Source organism: Zalophus californianus, chromosome 6 (assembly GCF_009762305.2).
Source record: "Zalophus californianus isolate mZalCal1 chromosome 6, mZalCal1.pri.v2, whole genome shotgun sequence".
Classification (NCBI taxonomy): domain Eukaryota; kingdom Metazoa; phylum Chordata; class Mammalia; order Carnivora; family Otariidae; genus Zalophus; species Zalophus californianus.
Genome location: NC_045600.1, coordinates 85,597,916 through 85,610,525, shown reverse-complemented (window position 1 = coordinate 85,610,525; position 12,610 = coordinate 85,597,916). Strand labels below are relative to the sequence as shown.

Sequence of the window (12,610 nt, the reverse complement as noted above, 5' to 3'; positions counted from 1 at the left end):
TATGGATGTACCACACTATTTATTAATTTGTCAGTTGATGTGTATTTGGGTTATTTCTGCTTTTTGGCTGTTATGAATAATCCTGCTATGAACATTCATGTACAAGTTTCTGTGTGAACACGTGTTTTCAGTTTTCTTGGGTACCTAGGAGTGGAACGAACTGTTGGGTCATATAATAACTCTATGATTAACAATTTGAAGAACTTCCAAACTGGCTTTCTGAAGTGACTGCACCATTTTACAAAAATGTGTAATCCCACCAGCAGTGTGGGAGGGTTTGCCATTCTCTTTGCATGTTCACAACAGCCTTCTGAGATTGTTACAACTTATAGTTGAGGGCACTGAAGCTTAGGGAAGGTAAACAGCTTGCCTGTTACTTCCAAATGCTCCTCCCTGTGACCTACTCCACATATTAACCCTGTATCACTGATGAACAACTATGTTTCTCACCCTTTCACCTCTATGCCTGCATCACCCTGATGAGAGGTCCTTCTGTGTTGCAGGATGTGTCAGGAAATGCTGCATTTCTGGCCTTCACTCCTTTCGGGTTCGTTGTTCTGCAAGGAAACAAGAGGGTCCACTTCATTAAATGGTGAGTATCTTCATTTCCAAAACAGGCCTTTTATGTATATACAACCTCACCAGCTGGGGAGGGCTATGGTTCCCATGTCCTTTGTCTGTGATTGGGGCAGTTATGGTTCTCAGCCCCCTCAAAGCCTTGCATCCATAATGATAACTGAACAAGGTAGTGGTCTCTTCCTAGGGATCCTGTTCTTCCAAAGGGGTGTTCCTGAGAGCCAACAGCCTCTCCAGAGAGAGAAAGAGTGTAGAGGGTTGATTTCCGGGTACGATGAGAGACCCGGGGCTGGAGCCAGTGTTAGGGAGGCAAAGTTCCTATGAGAACTGAGTCCTTGGGACTGTCCCCCACTGAAGACCACAGCATCTGCATGGCTGTTTACTCCCTTAACCACTGGCCTAAGGGAGGAGGGGCTCACCCTTGGGGCAGATGTAAGTTATCTTGCAAAATCCCCTCCTTAGGCCAGATGCAAGTTATCCTTGGCAAAACTCCCTCCTCAGGCCAACCCCCACTGTGGGCACTGCCTGCACAAGCACAGATGCTTCCCAGTCTCTCTCCTTTCCCTCTTTAGGGCTCAGGTGTCTTCAGCCTCCGGGAGTCACGTCCCCACCTATCTTCCCCTCTCCCTCCTCCCACTCCCATTTCTAGCAGGCAAGAGCTACTGCCTCAGCTGAAGCTACTCTGAACTACTTCGTCTTTCCCCTGTCAGTTTTGGGTCTGTTCTGGATGGTTCTAGGAGCTGATGCAGCATAGACTGCCTTATTGATGGACACTTGGCTCTCCTGGAGCCCCTTTTTCTGGCCTGCAAACATCTTTCAGCCTCATCAGAGCATGTTGTATATTCTCCTAAGCCCCTGTGATTTCTGTACCTTTCTGGCCTTCAACTGCCAAGTCTAAGCTGGCCAACTCCTCCCCTGAGCTTGGACAAATGGCTTACCTTGCCCAGCAGAGCTCAGCTGGGGAAGCTTGCTCCTGTCTTGGTTCCTTTGCCTTCTCCAGAAGAGCTGATGGGGAATCTGAGGACAAAGCTGTTTCCTGGCAAACTTTCTGCTGGGGGTGCTGCAGGGCATCTCTCTTCTTGTGTCCTCTTCAGCTCCCCCACTGAGCTTGTGGATAGACACCACCTTTCCAACCCTACTGCTCTTGTGCAGACTGTCAATATGATCACCAACCAGAGCGCTAATGGAAGTGCCCCCCAGACACGACCAGTCAGGACCCATCCCCCAGGAAAACAGCCAGTTCACAAGGCAGGTTGCTGCACTGAGTAACCAGGGCATACCCCAAAAGAGCTCGTTGCTAGGCCTTCTGAAGTTGGCCCACTCACTGTGCTCTTTGGGTGACAATGGTGAGGGTTTGGGGTCTCCTGTCTAACAAAATACTTTTCAGAAAAAGGCAATGAGTAGGGTCAGGCCACTGCTCTCCCAGTGAGGAGCACTTGCTTCCTGAATATAGCTGGGTTGTCTGATAGTGCTTAGAGGGCCCAGATCCTGGCCCACACTCTGACCAGTGTAGCTGTTTCATGAGGTTCCTGGTAGAGGGCATCCGTAGCTAGAAACAATTAGGACACACCTGTTACAGGGCCCTGCAGTCCAAAGTATCCTTCCCCATCCAGAAGCCCTGATGCTCACCTGATTCTCCCCAAAACTTTTCATTCTGTGTCTTATCTCACATCCCACTTCTTCACGAAGTCTCCTTTTCACTGTGTCTCAATTTTAAAATAACAGATGTAAACCTAACCTCACTTTCAATAGAATGTTCCTTACTTTCTTATCTTGCTTGTTGAAGCCTAGATGATCAGTGTATTTGTTTACATATTAATTTTTGTTGTATTCTGAATGTGTATGAGAGAGACTGATTGAATGGGAGGGACTCAAACAAGGAATACCATGTGCTTGTATTAGCTCAGAACTGGTGGTCAGAAATTGTGAGCTCTCATCCTGACCCAGCCATGATTTCTAGGAAGCAAGTGACCTTCCTCTGTCCCCTAAATTTTGGCCAGTAGTAGATTAGGTACATGGTTCTCACTACCTTTCTGCTACTTCCTAAGATATTGAGAAAATCTCCCTAGAGATTGCAAAGAGGAAGAAAGCCAAATTGAGGCAAATAGGCATGGTCCGACCTCCTTGGGGGTCCCAGTTGGGTACCAAGATAAGGAGTCCACCCCCCAGTGAGATGGAAGGGAAGGGCCTTCAGGACCCAAAGGGCAGCTGTGTCAGGCAAATGGAAGAGAAGTGAGGAGTGACCGATGCTGAGGCCTAGTTCTCTGGCTCTCAGGGACATCCACCCAAGACCCTGGTCATTTTTCCATTTTGTAAATGTAACCAAGGCTGAGAGCAGTATGTGAAGGTGAGGTCTAAGCTGTGCCATGTACAGTAACCATGTCACTTCTTCTGATTTGTGTCTGTCCCGCGGGTGACGTACCCCAGTATCCTGTTTGCCTCTTTTACTGCAGCCATTCACTGGGCTGGTGGCTTCAAGGATTTTTCTACAAAAACCCCTAAGCCCCTTTCCTGGTCAGTACGCTGCATGACTGTTCCATGTAATCTGTTCTCTCTCTTTGGTATGTTGCCCCGCCCCCCTCCCTGAGATTGTTTGACATTTGTTTGCATTAAACTGCATTTTCCATCCAGTGGCACAGTCACCTGAAAGACTCAACTCCCTCAGAACCTGGTTGCATTGTTTTTCATTATTTGCTGTATCTTGAACTTTGGCCTCATCAGCTACCTGTGGCATCTTATATTTGACAGTCCCATCCAGATAATGCACCTGCATTATGAACCAAATCCTGAAATGGCCCTGGACCACTCAACCTAGACTCACTTCCCATGCAAAGGTTTCCCTTTTACAGCCACTGTTGATGAGCCCGAATACCTCCTATCACCCTATTATTATAGTGTGATTGATCGGAAAACTGTGGATTGAACTGTTTCAGCAACTGTTCTCTAAGGCCACTGCGCTGCTGTCTTGTTTCAGTTCTAATTTTGGCTAAAACTGTGTCTGTGCCTGGAGCCCCTTCCAGTCAGGGTGGGCTGTGCATCTACAAGACTTAACTGTGAACAAGCAGTCCACAACAAGGTGACAGGTGCTTTCTTTGTGCTTGTAGGAATGAGGTGACCAAGCTGAAATTTGAAGGAAAGACTTTCTATTTATACGTAAGTCAGAAAGAGGTGAGTGCTGGCTTCTTTCTCTTCAGGGAGGGCTGGGACACTGAGTGGTTCCTGATGGCCAGGACTGAACCAAAGTGGTGTATCCAGGTAGAACTAAGCCATCTGAATGATAAGCCAAGACCTGAAGGTGAGGGATGGAGAAATGGCTAGGCCCTGGAGCCCAGGACCTTCCTCAGGGATGCTGGTGACACCCAGAGGTTCCATACCTCCAGGAAATGCAGACAATGCAAGATTCTTTTGCTTCTATATGAAAATTCCAAGAAGATAATAAACTTTTAAAAAGAAGTAAAAAAATCCCAAACGACACTAACACTTTCTCTGGTGAGGGCTGTCTTGCTTCAGTTTGTACGAGCTGAGGCTTACTGTACTGGGCCTGCCAGGTGTGAACTTACTAAACTGAGCTCTGCCCCAGTGGGTCCTGCAGACCTTCTCTTCCAACTAGCCAGCTGCCAGGCAGCTCCTTCTCCCACCTGAAATCTCTTCCTGCAGTCCTGGGGAGCCCTCAGGCAGTCCAGGGGTCAGTGTCCTGTGGCCATTTCACCCTTCGCTTCTCCATCCACACTCAGCTGTTTCTATGTGGGATTTTTTGTAGGAAAAGAAAATTATTCTCACATATTTTGCTCCAACTCCAGAAGCCTGCAAGCACCTCTGGAAATGTGGAATCGAGAACCAAGCCTTCTACAAGTGAGTGGACATATACAACAGGGACTATCTTTATCAGAGTCGAGCATAAAAGCTACTTTTTGAGTAATGGGCAGGAAAGTTTGAGGAACACTGAGAAAGAAGACATAAGATGACAAGGCTGAGCTTCCTTATAAAACTCAGACCCTTTTCTGGATGTCTGTCCTCCCTGGAGGGACAGAACTGAGGTCTAGGAATATGTTTCCAGCAGAGATGTCCAGGGGGTCTACCTGTGATGTCCTTGGACAGCTCCCAGTGGCAAAGCAGTTAGGGGTCTTTTCAGGGCAAGGCTTGGGCCTAAAAAAGCCCCTGGGTACCTGACTTGAATCAAGCTGGCCCTGTGGAGCCATTCAGAGCCACAGGAAGCCCAGAATAGGACAGACAGCTCCATGAAGGAGCAGAGGCAGGCCAGAAAGATCTCTAAGCCTTGGAGAGCCTTTGGGGCTTACTCCCAGTGGGTGGCCTGGTGCTGAGCTGGGGTTGATGCTAGCCCTTCCTGATGGGTCACTGCCAGAGGTATTGCCAGTAACAGACCCAAGTGCCCAGGAGCCTGAGCAGGGTAGCAGGAAGGGGAGCAAGGACTTGTCTGTTACTGAAAAGCCAGCTTTGGGCCAAAGGCAAGAATTTTGATTACCACAGGATTTGTAAAGTATATGAGGCTTCTGTGCTGTTTTGATTAAGAAAGTGGTTATAAAGGCATTAGGGTACAAAGAAATAGCCCATCGAGAAACTAGGATGACGCCAGATAAAGAATGTTTTACTAAAACCCTTGGTCTTGTTTTAAAAATAGAATGCAATGATTTATACTTTAATAAGCTGTATCTTAATCAGGACAACATAAGACAAAGTCTGTGGTATATTCTGCCTCTGACAAGCCATAGTTCTCCCTCCAGTAACCTCAAGGATCCTGAAGAGAGCAAAACTGCTCTGAGCTAAAGGGGTACCATTCTCCTTCTGCTGCCTGCTGGCTGCTATGGGATGCTGGCTGGCAGAATTGGTCCTCCTCCTTCTAGGGCCACAGCCCCAGAGGCTGTTTCTGGGAAAGGCTTTCTGAATTGCTTAATAATTTGTATGCATTTGATACCACAATCAGGGATGAGCTGAATGGGCAGCCTGAATTATAACCTGAGTGGGCTTCTTTCATCTCCTGAAGAAGACACTCAGAAAAGACTTTTGCATGGTCAAATTTCCCTTCTGTTCAGTCTCTAGCTGTCCAAGGAAACCCAAGAAAACATATCCGCACCATTTCTGAAGACCTTTGTTTTTCTATTTGTGTCATGGGAACAGAACTGTGCTTCTGCATCTGTGACCAAACTCAGTGTCTGAGTCTTTCCATTAATAAAGCCCCCCCGCCCCGCAACTAGTCCTGCCAACACCCTCAGTGGAAACCGAGGCTGTTTTTCATTTTTCCACTGATTACTTAATGTTCTTTATTAAGTGTTAAAAGCCTCTAACTGAGTCATATCCCCAACTGTGCCAAGTCTTAGCAGCAGCCACTTTGGCATCACCCTGAGCACCTTTCACGTGCAGATCCCTGGCCCTGCCGTTGGCCTCGTACTTTGAAGGGAGGCAGGTCAGACTCAAGGACATGCTTGGGCAAGAAGACAAAGAGAGTCAGAGCCTCACAGAACCCTGAAACAGGTGGGGATGGTATCTCCCTGGAATTGCTATTCATGGATTTGGGAGACAGCTCCCTAAATACTGACTGCCTGCTCACGACAGAGGCTTCAGACCCAGCACTCCAGGCACCTCAGGGCATGTTGTAAGCTGAGTCAGGTCTTGGGAGGCTTCACTCTGGACGGTTCTCCCCAGCTTCTTTTTCTAAGCGTGAGAGGGCCATTTGGGATCAGAGAAGTCACCTAAGAGGATATTTTACAGTGCCCATGGCCTTCCAGAGCCTCCACATCAGCTGTCTACAGCCTTGAAAGTGATGCTAATAGGCTTACTGGGAGAAAGGGAATGATTCCAAGTTCAAATAAATGATGGAACTTACATTAAAGTTAAGCTAGTTTGTTCATTTCAGGACTTCTCAGAGTCTTTAACAGAACATACTTTATGACTCTCCAAGACAGAGATGAAATAGGAAGGGCAGCCCGTACTCTCTTCTCCACCCACAATTACCCAGACATGGACATGTATCATCAAATACTAGGACTGGAAGGGACTCCTGAGATCAAGTAGCTCCATCATTTTATAGATAAGAAGACCAAAGCTAAGAAAGGAAAGAAATTTGCCCCAGGTCACACTGCTAACAAATGGCCTGAAATTTGATGAGTGGCATTCTATTATTCCCCCAGACCACCATCCGTAACATTTAGTCTCAGTCCCCCTGGTAAACCCCATGAAGCACTCTTGGGGAGCCCTCACTCTCCTGACATGAAAATGGGTTTCCACATGACTGTCCCCAGCACTGAGGCTGTGAGGAAGCTCTCAGGTCCTAAAGGACAGTCAGAGACAAGCCAGGCTGTGAAAGGCCTTTTCCTGAAGAGTTTCCTCAAGTAGCCTTATGGAAGGAGCTGGGAATGCGCTGCCTTAGCCCGTGAGGCAGTTGCAGGCCATCTGTCACACTGGACTTTGCCTTGCTGCAGGCTGGAGAAGTCAAGCCAAGTCCGCACAGTGTCCAGCAGCAATTTATTCTTTAAAGGGAGCCGGTTCCGATACAGGTAAATAGTGACAGTAAGTAACTGTTATGGACCTATTTTCAGACCCTTCTCTGGAGAACAGGGGCTCAGTGGTCCTTATCCTTGAGAACAAAGAAACTGGGAACCTCCAAAAAAGCCTGAGGTTTCCATCCAGTTCTCCTGTCTCCTGTCCTTTTGACTATTTCTTTCCTTCCCTGCCAGTTTGTCTGCAGGGTTTAAATATGTATCTTCTCCTTCTGCCCTCACAACAGCAGTGAAATAAGAACTGTAGCAGTGATTCTTTTCATGTCTGTCTAAAGATTTTTTTTTTTTTGCAATATTTCTGGAACATCCTGGACAATGAGAAATCATTTCTAAATGAAAATGGAAAATCCCAAAGACTCGAGATAGAGAGCTCTCTAAGATAAGCTGTCAGGACATCTTAAAACTTACCCAGCAAGCAAGCCTTTCTCAGTGACCTAGACATTGGGAAGGGCTAGGCCAAAGAGGCCACCTCCCAGTTCATCCAAAGTATCTGAAGCCTTAGACAGGAGCCCAGTGCTAGAACACCATCTCATCCCTTGCTGCTTGTTTTATTATACTATTTATAGTGGCCGAGTTGCAAAGGAAGTAATGGAGTCAAGTGCGAAGATCAAACGGGAGCCACCAGAAATACACAGGTAGGCTGCCACAGACTTCCCCCAAACCAGTTGAGCTCAGATCCCAGAACCTCCAAAAAGGCAGCAGTTTCAGTACTATGAAGATTCTGGACGCAGTGGCTCTCACAAAAGGGGAAGGAGAACATGGCAGGAAGGTGAAAAGATCCATCTCAGCTAAAGGCATGGAGAACAGTCTGACCCTGGTATCCCTGAGCCTTGAGGGAGCACGAGGGAGGGCGTAGTACCCAGTACCACATCCTGGGCACTTCTCTACTGTCCTCCCAAATCCTGAAAGTGGTCATAGGCCACGGAGGACATGTCCAAAGTGCAAGATTTCCTTAGTTCTGGAATCAATCCATTACAGAAAGCCAGGGATAGCCCCACAGCCCTACTACACTAGGTCTAAAATAGTTTTGAGATCCTTGCTTCATGTATAACTGTACATCACGTATATCTCCTAAACCTAGTAAGATCCAGAAAGAATATGATTGGCCAAGACAGCTAGGGTTCACCAACCAGCCTGATCTCTGGGAATGGGAGCATTATTACCACCTTCACATGGCACCCCCTGCCAACTGCAGTCTCTGTCAGAAGTCAGAGAGGCTGCCATATCAGTTTTCAGGCATATTTTCTATAGCACTGCTCATGCTAGGGCTCTGCATCCTGACAAACCTGCCCAGAGACCAGTGGTACCATTGCTGCACTAAAGCAAGGTTCAGGTGGGTCTAGGATATGAGGTGGTAGACAAGTCTAAAGCAATGTCTCTGACTGGAATCCAGGGACTAAAGGCAAAAAAACAGGTATCAAAGACTTTTTTAAAATAAATATTAAATAAATAAACAAACAAATAAATAAATAAAACTTAACACAGCCAGGCAGTTCTAGCAGCTACTTCTCAACCCTGAGTCCTGACCACATCTGTCTGTGCACTGATTTAACAAAGTTCTCTTTTTCTTTAACCTCAGAGCAGGGATGGTTCCCAGCCGCAGCTGTCCCTCCATAACCCATGGTCCAAGGCTGAGCAGTGTCCCCAGGACCCGCAGAAGAGCTGTTCACATCTCCATCATGGAAGGTGAGCGTAAGCTCTGGAGAGGACCATGGGGTTCCTCTAAGTTTTGACTTGGACCACTTCCTCTCAGGGACCTTGAACAGAAGTTGCACTAGAGACAGGAGCACATTTCTCCAATAGAAGAGAGAAGGTTTCATGCGGTAGTTGGGAACACCAGCTGGATGTCAGGTGAAGGATAAGCCCACCCAACCCTGCTGAGCTGTAGTCTAAGATGGGGTTTAAATCTGAGAGTGTTGGGGCAGACCTTTGGGAGACTGTGTTATTGCGTCTAACAGGTTCCATGCAGTTCTGAAATTGCTTTCCATCAAGAGGCTTTTCACTTATTTTCCAGATCAGACTAGTCTCCACAGTTTAAATGATCAGGGTGGCTGAGGCAGTTAACCAAGAAATGAAAACTCTTAGTTCTGAAGCATCCTAATAGCCACTACCACTTTCTATTTCAGCGGGAGAGATCTGTCCTCTTGCTATCTGAATTCTTTAACATGATCTCGGGAATCTCATATGCCCCACCTCTCTCTATCCTACCCTCCCTTTGGAAGAGGTGGGTCCTGGGGGGGGGGGAGGGGAGAGACAAAGTCTGTGAATCTTCACTGAACTAGATACTGCAGTAGCTGAGCCTGATACCTCTCCACTCTCTGGGTAGTTAATATCATTAGGAGACTCCTGGAATATTTCCCTCATGGTCACTGACTCAGCTGCCCCACAGGCTAGGTACAGGTATAAAGTTGAATGCTTTCATTCCCAAAGATGTTTTTGTAGGACCTCAGAAGATCTAAAGCTGCAACAAACAGCAGTGGGTTTGCTTCAAACCTGTCCTGGAAAGGGAAGACTCTTTGCTCTTTCTGTGGCAATGCTAATTAATGAAAATAAAGAACTACTTAGGTTAGGCAGGACATCACTCTGCGGCTCCCCTGTGAGGATCATGGGTTTGTGTTTAGGATTTTATGTGTCACTGACTTTGCATTATCTAAGTCTGGTATATAACTACAGTCTAGGGATTGAGAACCCTGGCCGGGTAACCACATCAAGTGCCTTAATTATTTGAGTATCTTAGTTGTTCTATTTGTAAAATAGGGGTATCTTCCTTGTGTACCCCATGGGCTGTGAGGAACCTCATGTACATAGAAGTACTTTAAAGAGATTAAAGCATTTATTGGACAGGCAGCAAGCACAGTGCAAAGAGGCCTGCTCAGGAAGTCCAAGATGAGATTCAGATCAGAGCTCTGCCATGTACTTTCTCTAGGGCAGGTTGCTTCACCTCTCTGAGCCTGTGGCCCCCACCGTAGAGTGGGTATGGGTGTGGGAGGGTGCCTTCTGAACTACATAGTATAATCGCTATGCAAAGTATGAAGTTACTGAGGTCTGTCATCAGACACAGGCTCCCGGTTTTTCCTCCAGTCTTAGGCTGAGCCGGAGAACTGAGCATAGCTCTCATTGTCCCTTTTCTTTTGGGGCGTTCATCTCAGGAAAACAGAATGAATTTCTTCTCTTTTGAGGAAACAACTTTCTCCTCTCCCTGTGGCCCTTCTTCCTATCCATCCCGAGGTCGGAAGCCACCAAGTTCACCTCAAAGCTCCTGTAAAAAGTCAGGACAGCTGTCCTCCCAGAGAAAAGGCCATCCTCTGGAGCTGAGCACTAATACAGGTCTAGGGAAGAGCCTCATGCATTTGTTCTCCAGCATATGGAAGAATGTCCAGTAAAACCCATGTTCCTAGAAAAGGGAAGACAGGCTGTCCATGTGGGGGTATAACTCACTTATAGTAGTTGCCAAGCAGGGTTAGCAGAACTACTGAGAAGTGGGAGACCGGTCCTGAGCTCTCCCAAGACAAGCTATGAGGCTGTCCCAGCTCCCAGCCAGCTCTGGCTGTGCCCCCAGCATCCTCCCAGAAGCTGTCTTCTCCCATTGTAGCAGCAGTAGGCTCCTCAGCATCCGAAATAGTCCTCTTTGCTTGTAAAAAGCCAAGGGACGGTGCAGCAGGGGAAGGCCACCAAGGAAGCTAGTAAAGAAGAGACTTCTAGGGCCAGGGCACACCCTCACCATCTCAGCCCCCATGGAAGTTCACGCCTGGCAGACTATATAGCACAGCAGGCTCCCATGTGCTACTCAGCAAGCCAACCTGCTGCTCACACCCCATGCCTGATTGAGGCTGACTACACACAAGAACAGCCTTCATCCCCAGTCATGGCCCTCAGCCCAGGACCCATTAGATTCAGGAGGGCAAAGTAGAAGCAGCTAAGAACTGCCCCAGCAGGAATGACACCAACAGGCTCACAGTGAGGAGAGGCAGATGGACATCTGGTTTGGATGTGGGGAGAAAAAAAAAAAAAGATTTTAGCATTTAAGTGGCTCTATCAGTACAGGGATTATCAAGACTGGGGAGATAAAGAATGGATTATTTCCCAGAGAGTTGAGCTACACCATCTCTCAAGAGGGGTTTCACCTTTAAAGCGCCCAGCAAACACAGCTGACCCTCACTGTACACCTAAACAGGGAAGGGCTGAGAGAAATGATGAGGGGTCTCAGAAGAAGGGCACTAACCACCAAAACTCCCAGGAAATTATGGACATTTGAAAGCGGTTCATGCTCCATCAGAGACTCTTTCCTATTGTCCATATGGCACATAAATTAATGTCACAGAAACTATTTGCCTTTTCCAGGGGGAAAGCTTTGATTGCTATCTCTAAAAACAATGGGAAAATTGCAAAAACAGTAACATAAGAAAGACTACAATTTGAATGAGACCATGTAATTCCAATGAGCTGGGACCGTTAAAAAGATGATGGTACACTGGTTGGCCCTCCCCTCTCCTCTCAGGGATGCCAAGATACCACATGTTGTTAGCACAGGCTTAACCAGAGAGGATGCTCAGGTATGTTGATTCCTTTTATCCATTGCACCCTGTGGGGCACAGCTCAGCAGCAGGGAGCCAAATAGCATACAGCCCAGTGGATGGGACACAGCCCATTTCCACCCCCGACCTGCCACCTCACACGTCAGAGCCACCCAACCCAAAGCCCAATGTCTTTGTAGCTTCACCTCCTGCATTTTCTGGAACTATGGGATGCTCCCTACCCTGTGGGATTGTTCTCTGCCCTCTAGGTACTTCACTCTCTGAGAAGTCTGGGGCCCTTATACGGGGCTCCGGGAAACAGTCACATGCTAGGGAAGCATTACTTTTTATGGCTCTAAGTGCTTCTGACTGAATCCAGTCCCTGATAACGTAGGCCTCTTAGAGCTGTTCCTTCCCTGAAGCTCAGCCTGTTCTGTCTCGCAGAGCTGACATTCTCTCTCCAGCACAGGAGGCACTGTGAACGAGCTGCCATGGCTTGAGGTCAGCAAAACTCCTTGGTCCCCAGTTGGTTTTCCGTCCTTTCCCTCTGTACCCCCCCCCGCCTGGCTGGTTTCCATGAAGAGATCAGCTGGTTTCCACTGAAGAAGTGTCTGCCTGCCTGGGCCACCATGGGGAAGAGTCTGATTAAGATTCACACCAGAGTCCGAGTTCAGCTGCGGTTGACTAATCACTGCCTTCGGCCAGTGAGTGTGCGCATCGTGAGGATGGGGCCCCGGCTCCAGGGTAGGCTCCTGACCATTCTGCCCCCCCGCCCACAAGAAGCCACCTCTGGGCAAGGCAATCAGCTGGAGTACATCCAAGGTAAAAAAGACTCCTCTGTTTTGCTGTGCCATTTGCCAGCTCCCACCCATGGTACCCACCCTGTCCATCCCAGAATAACGGGCTTGATGAAGGGGTGGTGGTTTCTAGTGAACCTGAAGTTCTATACAAGACTAGCCTGACATAGCAATAATAACCTTACAGGTGAGGTCTGTTGAGGGAACA

The 12,610-nt window shown here is 47.8% G+C and overlaps 1 protein-coding gene across 11 annotated transcripts in view; it reads left to right on the top strand.

Moving 5' to 3' along the window:
- FRMD5 (FERM domain containing 5) overlaps window positions 1-12,610 on the top strand; it is a 308,115-nt gene that overhangs the window by 289,361 nt on the left and 6,144 nt on the right. For 7 of the 11 annotated variants that reach the window (XM_027570571.2, XM_027570574.2, XM_027570573.2 and 4 more), the window contains 6 exons: window positions 504-592; window positions 3,681-3,744; window positions 4,337-4,428; window positions 7,014-7,088; window positions 7,658-7,726; window positions 8,671-8,777. In XM_027570571.2, the coding sequence (XP_027426372.1) occupies window positions 504-592; window positions 3,681-3,744; window positions 4,337-4,428; window positions 7,014-7,088; window positions 7,658-7,726; window positions 8,671-8,777 (496 nt within the window). Of the gene's footprint in view, window positions 1-503; window positions 593-3,680; window positions 3,745-4,336; window positions 4,429-7,013; window positions 7,089-7,657; window positions 7,727-8,670; window positions 8,778-12,074; window positions 12,428-12,610 lie in introns of all 11 variants that reach the window. The other 4 variants (XM_027570575.2, XM_027570568.2, XR_003515735.2 and 1 more) reach the window with 3 other exon arrangements.